Source organism: Lucilia sericata, unplaced genomic scaffold (genome assembly GCF_015586225.1).
Source record: "Lucilia sericata isolate MDLA Ls3-8-SP2 unplaced genomic scaffold, ASM1558622v1 Contig000470F_arrow, whole genome shotgun sequence".
In the NCBI taxonomy this organism is placed as follows: domain Eukaryota; kingdom Metazoa; phylum Arthropoda; class Insecta; order Diptera; family Calliphoridae; genus Lucilia; species Lucilia sericata.
Genome location: NW_023994485.1, coordinates 46,408 through 59,747, shown reverse-complemented (window position 1 = coordinate 59,747; position 13,340 = coordinate 46,408). Strand labels below are relative to the sequence as shown.

The 13,340-nt window shown below is 28.8% G+C and overlaps 1 protein-coding gene across 12 annotated transcripts in view; it reads right to left on the bottom strand.

Annotated features, from left to right (window-relative positions):
• Positions 1 to 13,340, bottom strand: part of LOC119605269 (reticulon-1-A-like) — a 38,961-nt gene that overhangs the window by 15,286 nt on the left and 10,335 nt on the right. The window contains exons 1-2 of one of the 12 annotated variants that reach the window (XM_037958273.1): positions 5,602 to 5,703; positions 4,320 to 4,535 (exon numbers count right to left, since the gene is read on the bottom strand). The exons of 3 other annotated variants lie outside the window; for them this stretch is intronic. In XM_037958273.1, the coding sequence (XP_037814201.1) occupies positions 4,320 to 4,398 (79 nt within the window). In that variant the 5' untranslated portion in view covers positions 4,399 to 4,535; positions 5,602 to 5,703. Of the gene's footprint in view, positions 1 to 4,319; positions 4,985 to 5,080; positions 5,255 to 5,403; positions 5,529 to 5,597; positions 5,704 to 13,340 lie in introns of those variants that run through there. 8 more of the 12 variants (XM_037958268.1, XM_037958275.1, XM_037958269.1 and 5 more) reach the window with 8 other exon arrangements.

Sequence of the window (13,340 nt, the reverse complement as noted above, 5' to 3'; positions counted from 1 at the left end):
AACTTTCTTATATTATTTTCCCGAAAACATAGCTCACTTACTCAGTTCACCCTTTGCAATCGCAACAAATTTTTGAAACGTGACTCCTTAAGCACATGTGACAATATTTGATAAGAAAATGAACATGAAAGATCTCACGATCATAAAATTAAACATCATGTTAACATATCAACAAAGAAGTCATTCTATCTTTAAAACATGCAATTGAAAACCTATCTGAAATATTATATATTCTCAATCAGAGATGGGGGTAGTGCACTAATTTTTAACTATTACTAATTATTAGGGGTAGTTCAAAATTATTCACTACTTTTATTTATGTTTAGTGATGAATTGAAAAATATAAGCCTCATTCAATAATAGTGATAGTGATATTTAAAATTTTTAACTAAAAATAGTTAAAGTATTTGTTTTTACAGCCTAGTGAAATAATTTTTTCTACACTAAATTATTAGTTCAAAAAATATTCCTGCACTATTTTTTTTTTCAACAGAGAAATGTTTCACTCATTTGAAAGTTTAAGTTAATAGGACAGTCTAGAAATGGTTTAAGTCAACCAAAAACTCATTGGACGAATATTATTAATAAGTAAAACGTTCATTATTTACAAAGGTTCCAAGCTATCGCCTAAAAAACATCCAGTAACCACATCATTTTGGCAACTGGCAACGCAGATGACGTGGCAATCGAGGTACAAAATTAACCAATTAATTTAATTTTCCGAGGAGAGTTCACCAATCCGCTAAAGAAAACATCGTTATACTTGAGCAGAAGAAGGCAAAAGTTTTGTTTCAACCATTTCTTTTTAAAGCATGAGATGTTGTTGGGATAACTGCATATGTAGGGTCTATCATAGTGCCATCGCTAACAAAATCTGTATTTTCCATTTTAATAGATGTACCTTTTAAAAAATTGAATCATTTATTGTCTAACAAATTCTTTCATCATCATAAAAAAATTAGTGCAAAGAAAATTATTGAAGCCTTTTGTTAGTGACTGTTCAAATTTTTAACTATTTGAGTGTAGTGCTTTTTTCTACACTACCACTCAATTGAGTTATAGTTAAAAAAATAACATTATCACTAAAAAATATTAGTGCTAAAAATATAAGCTTCACTACCACTAAGCTCCTGAAAAATAATATTTAGTTGATTTAACTAATAATTTAGTGCACTACCCCCATATCTGTTCTCAATATACGGGAATATTTTATAGATATGACATCGCTACATTTATTAGACCAAGGGATTAATGAACTAGGTCAATTTTCGGATGGACAATTATTTAGAACAATAATATATCAAAATATGTATGGGGGTCCGCGAAATTAAATAAGTTCTTCAAGGGGTCCGCGAAGTAAAAATCGGTGGGAACCGCTGAATTAACTAATACTAAATTTATAATTTTGGGTGATATCATATTTTCTTAATGGGCAAATTTAGCTTTTTTGTTTTACCGTTTTTGGGTTAAAACTAGCTTTATGCAAGTTTTTACTGTATACTTCTATATTCATTACCTTTTTCATATAAGTAGACACACTTAAATGCCACAATATATCATTTTATGGCCCATAGATTTTTTTCATTTGATTTTAAAAAACAATGATCTCATCTATTACTAATTCGCGTTTGAAGCTTTTTTTTGATAAAACGCAAAAATGTTTTTAATAATTTCTACAAAATTTTGCATTTATTTATTATTTTTACTTTATTCGCATTTGTTTTCTTTTTCTTTGCGTTTTAAAAATTCTTAATATTCGTTCGTTACCCTTAATTTTGACATGTATAATTTTGTGTTTGTTTTCATTTTGTCTACACCTGTCAATATCAAAAAACTTCTTACATAATATTTGCATGTGCTATATGTGTAAGTTTTGTTTTTTTATGAAATGTGTTTTTCATATAGAGAGGCGCTTTTCGGGTTCTTATATTAACCCATTAAGGGTCAGTGTGGTGTTTACTATAAACTATAGACCCGACTATATGCTAGACTATAGAGAAGTCTATAGACTTGACTACAGATTAAACTATAGACTAGAATATAAACTAGATTAAAGACTAGACTATAGCATAGACAATAAACTAGGCTATAGACTAGACTATAGACTAGACTATAGACTAGACTATAGACTAGGCTATAGACTAGACTATAGACTAGACTAGACTAGACTATAGACTAGACTATAGACTAGACTATAGACTAGACTATAGACTAGGCTATAGACTAGACTATAGACTAGACTATAGACTAGACTATAGACTAGACTATAGACTAGACTATAGACTAGACTATAGACTAGACTATAGACTAGACTATAGACTAGACTATAGACTAGACTATAGACTAGACTATAGACTAGACTATAGACTAGACTATAGACTAGACTATAGACTAGACTATAGACTAGACTATAGACTAGACTATAGACTAGACTATAGACTAGACTATAGACTAGACTATAGACTAGACTATAGACTAGACTATAGACTAGACTATAGACTAGACTATAGACTAGACTATAGACTAGACTATAGACTAGACTATAGACTAGACTATAGACTAGACTATAGACTAGACTATAGATATAGACTAGACTATAGACTAGACTATAGACTAGACTATAGACTAGACTATAGACTAGACTATAGACTAGCTATAGACCTAGACTATAGACTAGACCTATAGACTAGACTATAGACTAGACTATAGACTAGACTATAGACTAGACTATAGACTAGACTATAGACTAGACTATAGACTAGACTATAGACTAGACTATAGACTATACTATAGACTAGACTATAGACTAGACTATAGACTAGACTATAGACTAGACTATAGACTAGACTATAGACTAGACTATAGACTAGACTATAGACTAGACTATAGACTAGACTATAGACTAACTATAGACTAGACTATAGACTAACTATAGACTAGACTATAGACTAGACTATAGACTAGACTATAGACTAGACTATAGACTAGACTATAGCTTAGACTATAGACTAGACTAGACTAGACTATAGACTAGACTATAGACTAGACTATAGACTAGACTATAGACTAGACTATAGACTAGACTATAGACTAGACTATAGACTAGACTATAGACTAGACTATAGACTAGACTATAGACTAGACTATAGACTAGACTATAGACTAGACTATAGACTAGACTATAGACTAGACTATAGACTAGACTATAGACTAGACTATAGACTAGACTATAGACTAGACTATAGACTAGACTATAGACTAGACTATAGACTAGACTATAGACTAGACTATAGACTAGACTATAGACTAGACTATAGACTAGACTATAGACTAGACTATAGACTAGACTATAGACTAGACTATAGACTAGACTATAGACTAGACTATAGACTAGACTATAGACTAGACTATAGACTAGACTATAGACTAGAGTATAGATTAGACTATTGACTATACTGTAGACTAGACTGTAGACTAGACTATACTATAGATTAAATAGATTAAACCATAGACTAGAGTATAGATTAGACTATTGACTATACTGTAGACTAGACTGTAGACTAGACTATAGACTAGATTATAGACTAGATTATAGACTAGACTATAGACTAGTCTAAAGATTAGACTATAGACTAGACTAAAGACTAGACTATAGACTAGACTAAAGACTAGACTATAGACTAGACTAAAGACTAGACTATAGACTGGACTATAGACTAAACTATAGACTATACTATAGACTAGACTATAGACTAGACTTTAGATTAGACTATAGATTAAACCATAGACTATAAACTACAGTCTAGACTAGACTATAGTCTAGACTATAAACTAGACTATAGATTAAACCATAGACTATAGTATATAATAGACTATAGCTTAGACTATAGATTGGACTATAGACTAGACTATTGACTAGACTAAAGACTACACTATAGACTTGACTATTGACTAGATTATAGACTAGACTGATCTCAACTTAAATAATTTAGATAATTTTATTGTTTCTTAATGGGTTAAAGAATGTATGTAATTGCCTCTATTCGCACAGGTTAGCAAACATTAAAATTTTATTAACAATAGAGATAATAAACAATGTATGACATGTATGATTATAAATATTTGAATAAATTGAGATTTAATATAAAATTTAATGACACGGACTTTCTGCCTGGTAATTCTAAAACAACAACTAAAGCAATTAACTAAAGATAATTCAAATGGAATATTTTCTTAAAAAAAAACTTGTTTAAAAGCCGGTTTAATATTAATTTTCAACTAAAGATAAAAATAATTTCAATTTTCAAAAAAATACTTACAAGATTCACGATTTAACGGCATTTCCGTAATTTCTGTCAAAAGTGCAAAAATTTCTTGTACTTGTTCTAAGGCAGCCATTTTCAATTTATATTTTTATAATAAAAATATTGTTTTTTTTTCTTAATAAAACACACTTAAATGTAATAATAGAATAGTAGAAGAGGAACGAAGAACACACTTTCTTTTCAACGAACGTACAAAATAAAATTTAAGAACTAAAATTTTAAGAAAAAATAAAATTAAAAAAAATATTAAAATTTACATTCACACTTTATTACGAAATGCAACTGAATGACAACTGACTGCTGCAGTGACTAAAGGTTGGAAAATAACTGATTATTTTAAGCGTTCAAAAGATAATTGAAGTAACGTTTTTGTTTTTCGTCTATATTCGACGTAGGGATGGATGTATGGATCAACACTTTTGTTATCAATAATACTTTTTTGCTTGATTATTGTTATTACTTATTATTATTAGTACTTAGTTACTTTCTATTTTATTTTTTGCACTCTAGATAAGGAAACTGAATTTTGTTTGAAATAATGGCAGGTAAAGAACACACCAAATGTTTGTAGTTATCTATTATTGAATTTGTTATCTTGTTATCTCTATTATATAATTTATTTTAGACGAATTTTGTAAAATTTGCCAACAACACTTTCTCTTTTAAATTAAAAAAAATTCTTTTAAATATTATTCATTTACTTTTATAAAAGTAAACTTTTTAAGAATTGATTTTTTTTCAAAAATGACCCCCACCTTTGCTTTGCAAGAACTTTTACAAAATTCGTTTCTTTTTAGAAAATTAAATGAGTTCTCGAAAACCGTGTGCGTCGATTACGGTATACGGCAAACTAAAGGGAAGATTTTGCCTAAAAACTACAAAAATACACGACAATGAGATAAAAACGCCAGCAGCCAGCCCGTCGTAGCATCACCAAAATTAAAAACTATTTTTTGTCACTTTTTTCTGTTGTATTTTTCGTCGTTTTAAATAATCCCCAAGTTGTTACAGAATGAACAAAAAAAAACATAAAACAAAAATAAACAAGAAAATCGAAAATTCTCTTAGATTGTCACACCAGGAATCCGAAAGATACAAAGTGTCACTTGAAATGAATGCTCAACAATACAGAAATTTGTTTAAATTAATTTTCGAATTTTAAATTCTCAAATAGATTTTGATTGACGACTTAATATCGTACAACAACTGAAAAAAATCGGCTTGTTAAACTTTGTAATTTGTTGTTATTATTTTATATTTGCGTCGCTGTACCTACGACTTGTTTATTGACCGTTTATTTCATTACTCTCAGAACAACTGCAATATAAAATAAATATTTTATTTATTTTATTTTCTACTACTAGTACTACTTTTACTACTGCATATTACTCTCTTCTCTTGTCGATTTTTGAGACGATCATTATCATCTTCATCATAATGATCACAATAATTTATCATAGAGTGTGTATTTAATTGAGTTTTAGATAGCAAGTTAACGAATATGATCATTTTTATACGATATTAATACGCGTAATTGTATTCGTATACACTTGACTTCACAAACAAACTCATCTAGAAAAATAACGCTCATTAAGAGTAGAATTACTGGCAAATATTTTAGTCATTATTAATCAAATGTACTCGTAATTAAATTAAACAATAATTTTATTATAAAATCAAATTGAAGTGTGATGAAATCATAAATTGTATTGAGTTTAATAGAGTTAACCCATTTGCATACACTTGCAAATACGAGTGTATTTGTTTAACCACATAGAGGTTATATTGGCGGTGAGAAGTAACCATTTCGTTTTATTTTTAATTTTCATAGAATTCAACTTAATTTTAAAATAAACTTTTTAGAACCACTGCTGTTACCGCTAAAATAACTGAAATTATTGTGACTTTGATAACTACCATCACTTACTATACCCGGAAATATGTAGTCCGATCATCGATGCCATAAAGTCAGACAAACATAGTGCAAATATACCGGAAAATTACCAAAATTTTCTGCCCAATACTCCTGCCAATACATTGAAGATTGAGAGCAATAAAACCTATTCTGTTAGGATATAGAGTCTGAGTAAATTCAAATAATTCTTACTAAAACTATTGAGAAACTATTGATATGATTATCTACAATAACCGACAATACATAGCACGATCTGTTAGGATATACTACTTAGTAAATGCATGAACTCTAAGAAAGATAATAACGTGATATATCTTAAATTAATGATCATGCATGACCAAATAAAAGATCTTTTAGGAAATTAAAATTTCTTTTGAACAATTTTTCAGAAATTGAAGATCGTGATAGCTGATCTTAAGCAATCGACAGCAGGATCGATTGGATCGTCGTATTTCTGGCATAACTAAAGCTGGACGTATAGACGACAGAGATCATTTACTATATCCGGAAATATCTAGTCCGATCTTCGAAGCCATCAAGTCGGATGAACTTAGGTCAAATATAACGGAAAATTAACAGAATTTTTTTCCAAGACATTGAAGATTGAGAAACATAAAGCTTGTTCTGTCAGGATATAGTGTCTGAATAAACTCAAATAATTCTTATTAAAACTGTTGGGAAACTATAAATATGATCATCTAGAATGATCGACATAGCCCGATCTGTTAAGATATACAGATATACAATGAATGAACTCTAAGAAAGAATAAAATTGTCATCTTTTTCGACAAGGAATCAATGGAATCAATTAAATCAATGATCATACATGACCAAATAAAATATGTTTTCGGAAATAAAAATTTCTTTGGAACAATTTTTCAGAATTTGAAGATCTCGATCTCGATTGATTAAGCTTGCTGATCGTCGCAGAATCGGTTGGAACGTCGTACTTCTGGCATAACTATATAGATAGTTATATATAGACGACAGAGATTTTGATAGTTACAACCACCTAATATATCCGGGAATATGTAGTCTGATCTTTCAAGCCATAAAGTCGAATGAACTTTAGCAGAATCTTCTACCCAATATTCCTGTCAAGACATTGAAGATTCAGAACCATAAAGCCTGTTCTGTCAGGATATAAAGTCTTAATAAAACTATTAGGAAACTATCAATATGATTATCTACTATTACCAACAATACATAGCCCGATCTGTTTGGATATAGAGAATGAATGAACTCTAAGTAAGATTTAATAAAGTCACGAATTATATACATTAAATCAAAAGAAATACACCTAGGCCTCTAACGGGCCGGTTGAACGCTCCTTAACCAGGGCCTCAAGTGGGATTCGAACACACCACCTCCGGTCTACCAGACTAGAACGCTAACCAAACACTAACCTACCGGAGGCCACCGGAGATTAGATTATAGAAAAGATTAAAAATTTCTAGAACAGTGGTGAAGAAGGGTGAAATGAACACTCCACCATATCCTTACAAAATAACACAAACATTTTGGAATTTCATTATATCTAAACCACCAAATTTCTCAAAATTCTCAAACACAATAGGTTTATTGGCATCTTAATGATATATTCCTCTATTTCCACCTAAACCGCATGAAAAATAATGTTTTGAGGTTCTGCGCTACGCATAGAGACCCATAGATTAGCAACAAATTTGTTGGCAACAAAACATACCAACACACACACTCTATCCACTATGATGAAAATGACATGGGTTGGTTTTTTTTCTTTTTCTTCTCTTCAAAACGTACTAATGAAAACTAACAGCAAAAAAAGGAAAAGAGCAACAACAATTTTGTTTTGGCTGAATGCTAAATTTAGAAATTCGGAAAATTAGCAACTAAACGAAACTAGTGAATGAAAATTGCTACATTCTACATACGTACATACATACGTGTACGATATGTTATTAGAAACAACAAATACACAAAATCTATGAAATTATTCAAATGTAAAAATATTATAATAAAATTAGATAATAATAAAAAGTGTTGGGAGATTTGAATATGTTGTGACGTTGCCAAGAGAGCTGTAAACAAACGCTAATGAAGAAGAGAGTAACTTGAAAATATAATAATTTTATTAATTCAATTTGTTGTTGGCAACATATGAAATTATTATACATAATTATATAGTACAAATTGTAATAACCAAACAAATTTAATAGTATATTTTGTTATAGTGTTATTACAAAAGAAAAATATTAAATAATATTAAGGAAAATTGGGAGAAGTAAGTTATTTTATAACAGTTATTAATCAGTTATGTTAAATAATTGAAATTTGGAAATTTTCAATATAATAAAATTAAAAACAAAACCAAGAAGTAAAAATTATAGGTCGAACTAAAATTAGCTGGATCTATGCATGCCCATTAATAACTGATGGGGATATAACATTTTCATCATTTAACATTTTACACATATTAGAAACTAAGTAATCAAAACAAAATACCAAAATATTTGACAACCTAGCTAGTAACTAACGAATCTATTGCCTTGGGTAGGGTACCCCAAACAAATCAATGTTACGTACTGTTTTACTTAACACAATTAAAGCTCATTGCACGAGAAAAACGCGGCATAATGAATTCAAAACACAAAAAACAAATTTGAGAATATTTTCAAGGTTAAAGAATGATAATTTGCAAAATTAAAAAATTAAACTTAAATTTAAAAAGCTTTACAACTTATACATGTATGAAGCGAACATGTTTGAAGTCGGCAGTGTTGTCAAGAATATTCTAAAGAAAAACGTCCAAAATATTCCATCACCCCTATTGCCAATCAACATTTCACTTTTTTTTTCGTCCACTAACTTTTTGACGTGAAAATTTTTGATGGAATTTTGTAAACAATGAACAGCTGTTGTATATAAAATCAACTATTGTGAATGAATTGTTAACAATAGCAAGTTCACGATAACTCTTTTCAAATGAACAAAAATTTCATTTCTATTGGCGATAGTAGGGAATAAAAATTAATTTCCAATGGATTTAAAGAATCCAATTAATTTGAGGAAATAAGTGGATTTTTTATTACATTAAATAACGTTTTGGAAATTTTTATTTCGTGTATTTTTCGTCATCCTTTAAGACACAGAGGAGGTTTTCGGTGAAAAAATAGCATGACAATAGATTAGTTCTTAAAAGAGATAGCTCGATCAACTTTCTGTAATGGTTTTCATGTCAAAAAATATCCCTTGTTTTGAAATTTTTTAATGAAATTTTGTAAACAATAAACTCTTGGGTAGGGTTCAACAGTTGAAACAAAATGTCGACTTTTTGCGATATATGAAAAGTTGACTTTTCGAAGGACATACATATTTAAATTTTTCAACTTTTTTCGATTTTTCGAAAAGAAATAAATATTTGCATTTTTCGACTTTTTCCGACTATTTTCGACTTTTCTACCAACTTTTCGTTTTTTTCGCATTTTATTTGCAAAATCGATTCTTCAACTTTTTCCTTACAAAATAGTCGACTTTTCGACTTTGTTAGGACAAAAAATTGGACTTCGACTTTTTCCGACAAAAAATCGATTATTCGATTATTTTAAAGTGGATTTATATTTGGAACCAAATTAACTATTGTGAATGACATTGAACGGAAATAGTATCGCTATAGCAATTTCCCCTTTGAAGGTTATTAAAATTTTATGGTAAATTTAGAATCTTTTTGGCCAATAGGGGTAATTTTCTCAGATTTCTGTTGAAATATTTTGAATACGTTCAAAACGATAGCGTTTTGCTCAAAGAAAAATAGCTATATAGCTACGTGACCAATATATGTATCTAAAATGATAAAATTTTTATTGAAAAAATCAAACAAATACTAATTAAAAATTCGAAATTTCATAAAAAATAACCAAATTTTCTGTAAAAAAAACCAAAAATCTGAAATTTTTCTAAAAATATAAAATCCAAAATTTTAATTTCTATTAAAATTCAAATTTAATTCTCAACAAAAATGTAATTTTTAATGATAAAACATATGTATATTTAGCATTTAATTACAAATACCATACATGATAATTCCAAATCGTTGGTTTCAAAAAAAATTTATATTTTAATATTTAAATTGGCAAATGCCGGCAGCCAAAACAATAACAAATAAAAAAATTACGTTTTTAATAAAAAAACAAGTAAAGCGATAAATAAATTTATATTTTTAGCTTGTTATCATGTTTAATATTTGTAGAAGTGAATATAAAAAATAAAAGTAAACAATTTTTTTTATAACATACATAATATCGTTTTTTATATTATTTTCAAAAAATATTATTTGCAAAAATTTTCACATCTTTTATACTATACTTTTTTTTGCTAATGAATATAATACAATAAGTGACAAGCAAAATTTTGCAAAGGTATAGGTAAAAATCTTAAAAAATATTGCTATATTCACAAAAACCTGCAAATTAGTTTAGATATTTCAATGAATTGCAATATAAACAAACAATAATACAGTACTGTCAAACAGATTTTTTTAACAGTAAGTAAAAGTGTTAAATATTTTAACAAAAACTAATCACGAGATTTCGAAAATTTTAAATAATTTTGTATATTCCCTCTAACAGTTATAAATGCTACCTTTTTTGGAAAATTTTCAAAAATTTTGAATGTAAAAGTATTAATTCTTTTAATATCCTGTCTTTACTACTACACTGCTACTGATAAAGCTGGGCAAAAAGCAAATATTTGCTAATAATATTCCCATTAGTACAGTCAGTCAATGAAATAAATTAGCGTTATGAAAAAATAAGTGTAAAGAGAGAAAACAAATCTTAAATTAAAATACAATACAATTTTGCTTGCTGTATTTAAAAACTGATTTTTTTTGTTTTCTTCATAATTAATATTTATAAACACCTTCTATTGTAGAGAAACAAAAAAAAAACCGGCCGGTAATTGTTGCATGTTTTTGCTAACACTGTAGGTGTCTTCATATGAAACTATGTATTTTTGTAGCGCTAATAAATCTATTTTGACTTGTTTGTTTCTTGTTGTCAGCCAGGTTTTGGATATCTAAATGGATTTGTTTTTTTTTTTTTTCAAGTAACTATGGTTTTAATTTTCCGCATTAGTAATTATAACATGAAGACTCATTAATTATAGTGACTATTTGTTTGCCCAAAAATATTTCGTTGGCTTTATGAAAAAAGTAATATGAAGCGTGTTTGTGACCTTTAATTTTAGGTTTTTATTATTGTTATTTGCTGTTAAAAAATACATTTTTCAAAATTGAAAACAAAATTATACAAATGCTAGAGTCTGGTTTATTTTTATTTTCTATTTAATTGTTGAAGAAAGACAACCTAAAAGTAGACTATTGTTTTCCAAGCTGAATTTGAAATTGCGAAAAAGCAATACTACACCCTACGATAATTGTAGGTAATTTTCTAATCTTATAAACTTTTGCTAAATGGACCATAGTTTGGTCAATAGAGTAGACTGTAGACTAGTCAAACCAGCCCAGCCCACAGTCTAGTCTTCACAGTGGAGTATATACTAGTCTATAGACTAGTAAATACACTGAAAAATAAAATAGTTAATAAACTTGTCTATAGACTAGTCAATAGACAAGTTTCTAGACTAGTGTATAAACTAGTCCATAGTTTCGTTAATAGACTCTTATATATCCAAGTCAACAGTCTGGTCCAAGTACTAGTCCATATACTAGTCAATAGATTGGTTAATAGACTCTTCAATATACTAGTCCATAGACTGCTCAATAGAATAGTCCTAGACTATTATAAACGTTTGCTAAGTAGACCACAGCTTAGTCCACAGACTAGTCAATAAACTAGTCTAAAGTCTAGTCCATAGAGTAGTCAATAGACTAGGAAATAGTCAATAAAACAGTTCAGAAACTAGTCTATAGACTAGTCAATAGACAAGTTCTTAGACTAGTGTATAAACTAGTTCATAGTTTAGTGAATAGAATCTTCTATAGACAAGCCAATAGACTGGTCCATAAACTTGTCAATAGACTAGTCCATAGACTAGTCGATAGCCTAGTCCATGTACTAGTCAATAGACAAGTCCATAGACTGCTATTGAGCAGTCTATGGACTTGAGTTCCATAAAATAGTTAATAGACTAATCCATAGTCAATAGTACAGTACGTAGCCTAAACCACGGATTAGACTAGTCCAGAGAAATCCAAATACCAAATTCTAGTTCATAGACTAATGCTTAAACTAGTTAATAGACAATTCCATAGATTAGTCAATAGACTGTTCCATAGACTGGTCCATAGACTAGCCCATAGATCAATCAATAGACTTGCCCATAAATCCGTCAATATACTAGCCCATAGATTAGTTCATATACTGGTCAATAGACATAGTCCCTTGACTACTCCATACACTACTAGACTATACATTAGATTAGTCAATAGTCTAGTTCCTAGGTTATACCAGAGAATTATCAATAGTTTGGACCATTGACTAGTCTATAGTCTAGTCCATATACCAGTTCATTTATATTGTTTTAGTAAAAACTCATATTAACATCATCTTTTATGAGAAAAATATATCCTTAGCATAAAAGTTAAATCGATGAGTCTCTTGTTTTACAAGTGACATGAGTTTCTTAAGCATTATTGTGACTCTCTAGACGTATATACAAAAATTACCACGTAAACAATTTTTACATTGGCAAAAAGCCAAAAAAATAAAAACACTTACAGATAATAAACTCAATACATTGAATTGAATTGTAAGAAAAAAAGAAAAACATAAAATTTATAGCATAATTTAAGGATTGCAAAAAACGCAACATTGCTCGTGTGTTTCCTTTCAGTAAACATCAATAAAATTCGGCTGAGAAAACTGACGTCATTTTGCAAATAATGAATGGCATTTCAGAAATGTAACGAAGCATTAAAACGACATTTACACAAAAAAAAAAAAGAAATGTTTTTTTTTTTTTGTAATATGAGATGGTGTTGTTAATACAGTTAATGTACAAAAAAAACCAACAACTGTACTTTATGTTATACACCTTCATAGAATTTTAAATTCTTTTCAATAATTGCATGTTTTGCAAAATAATTGCGTTTTAAAATA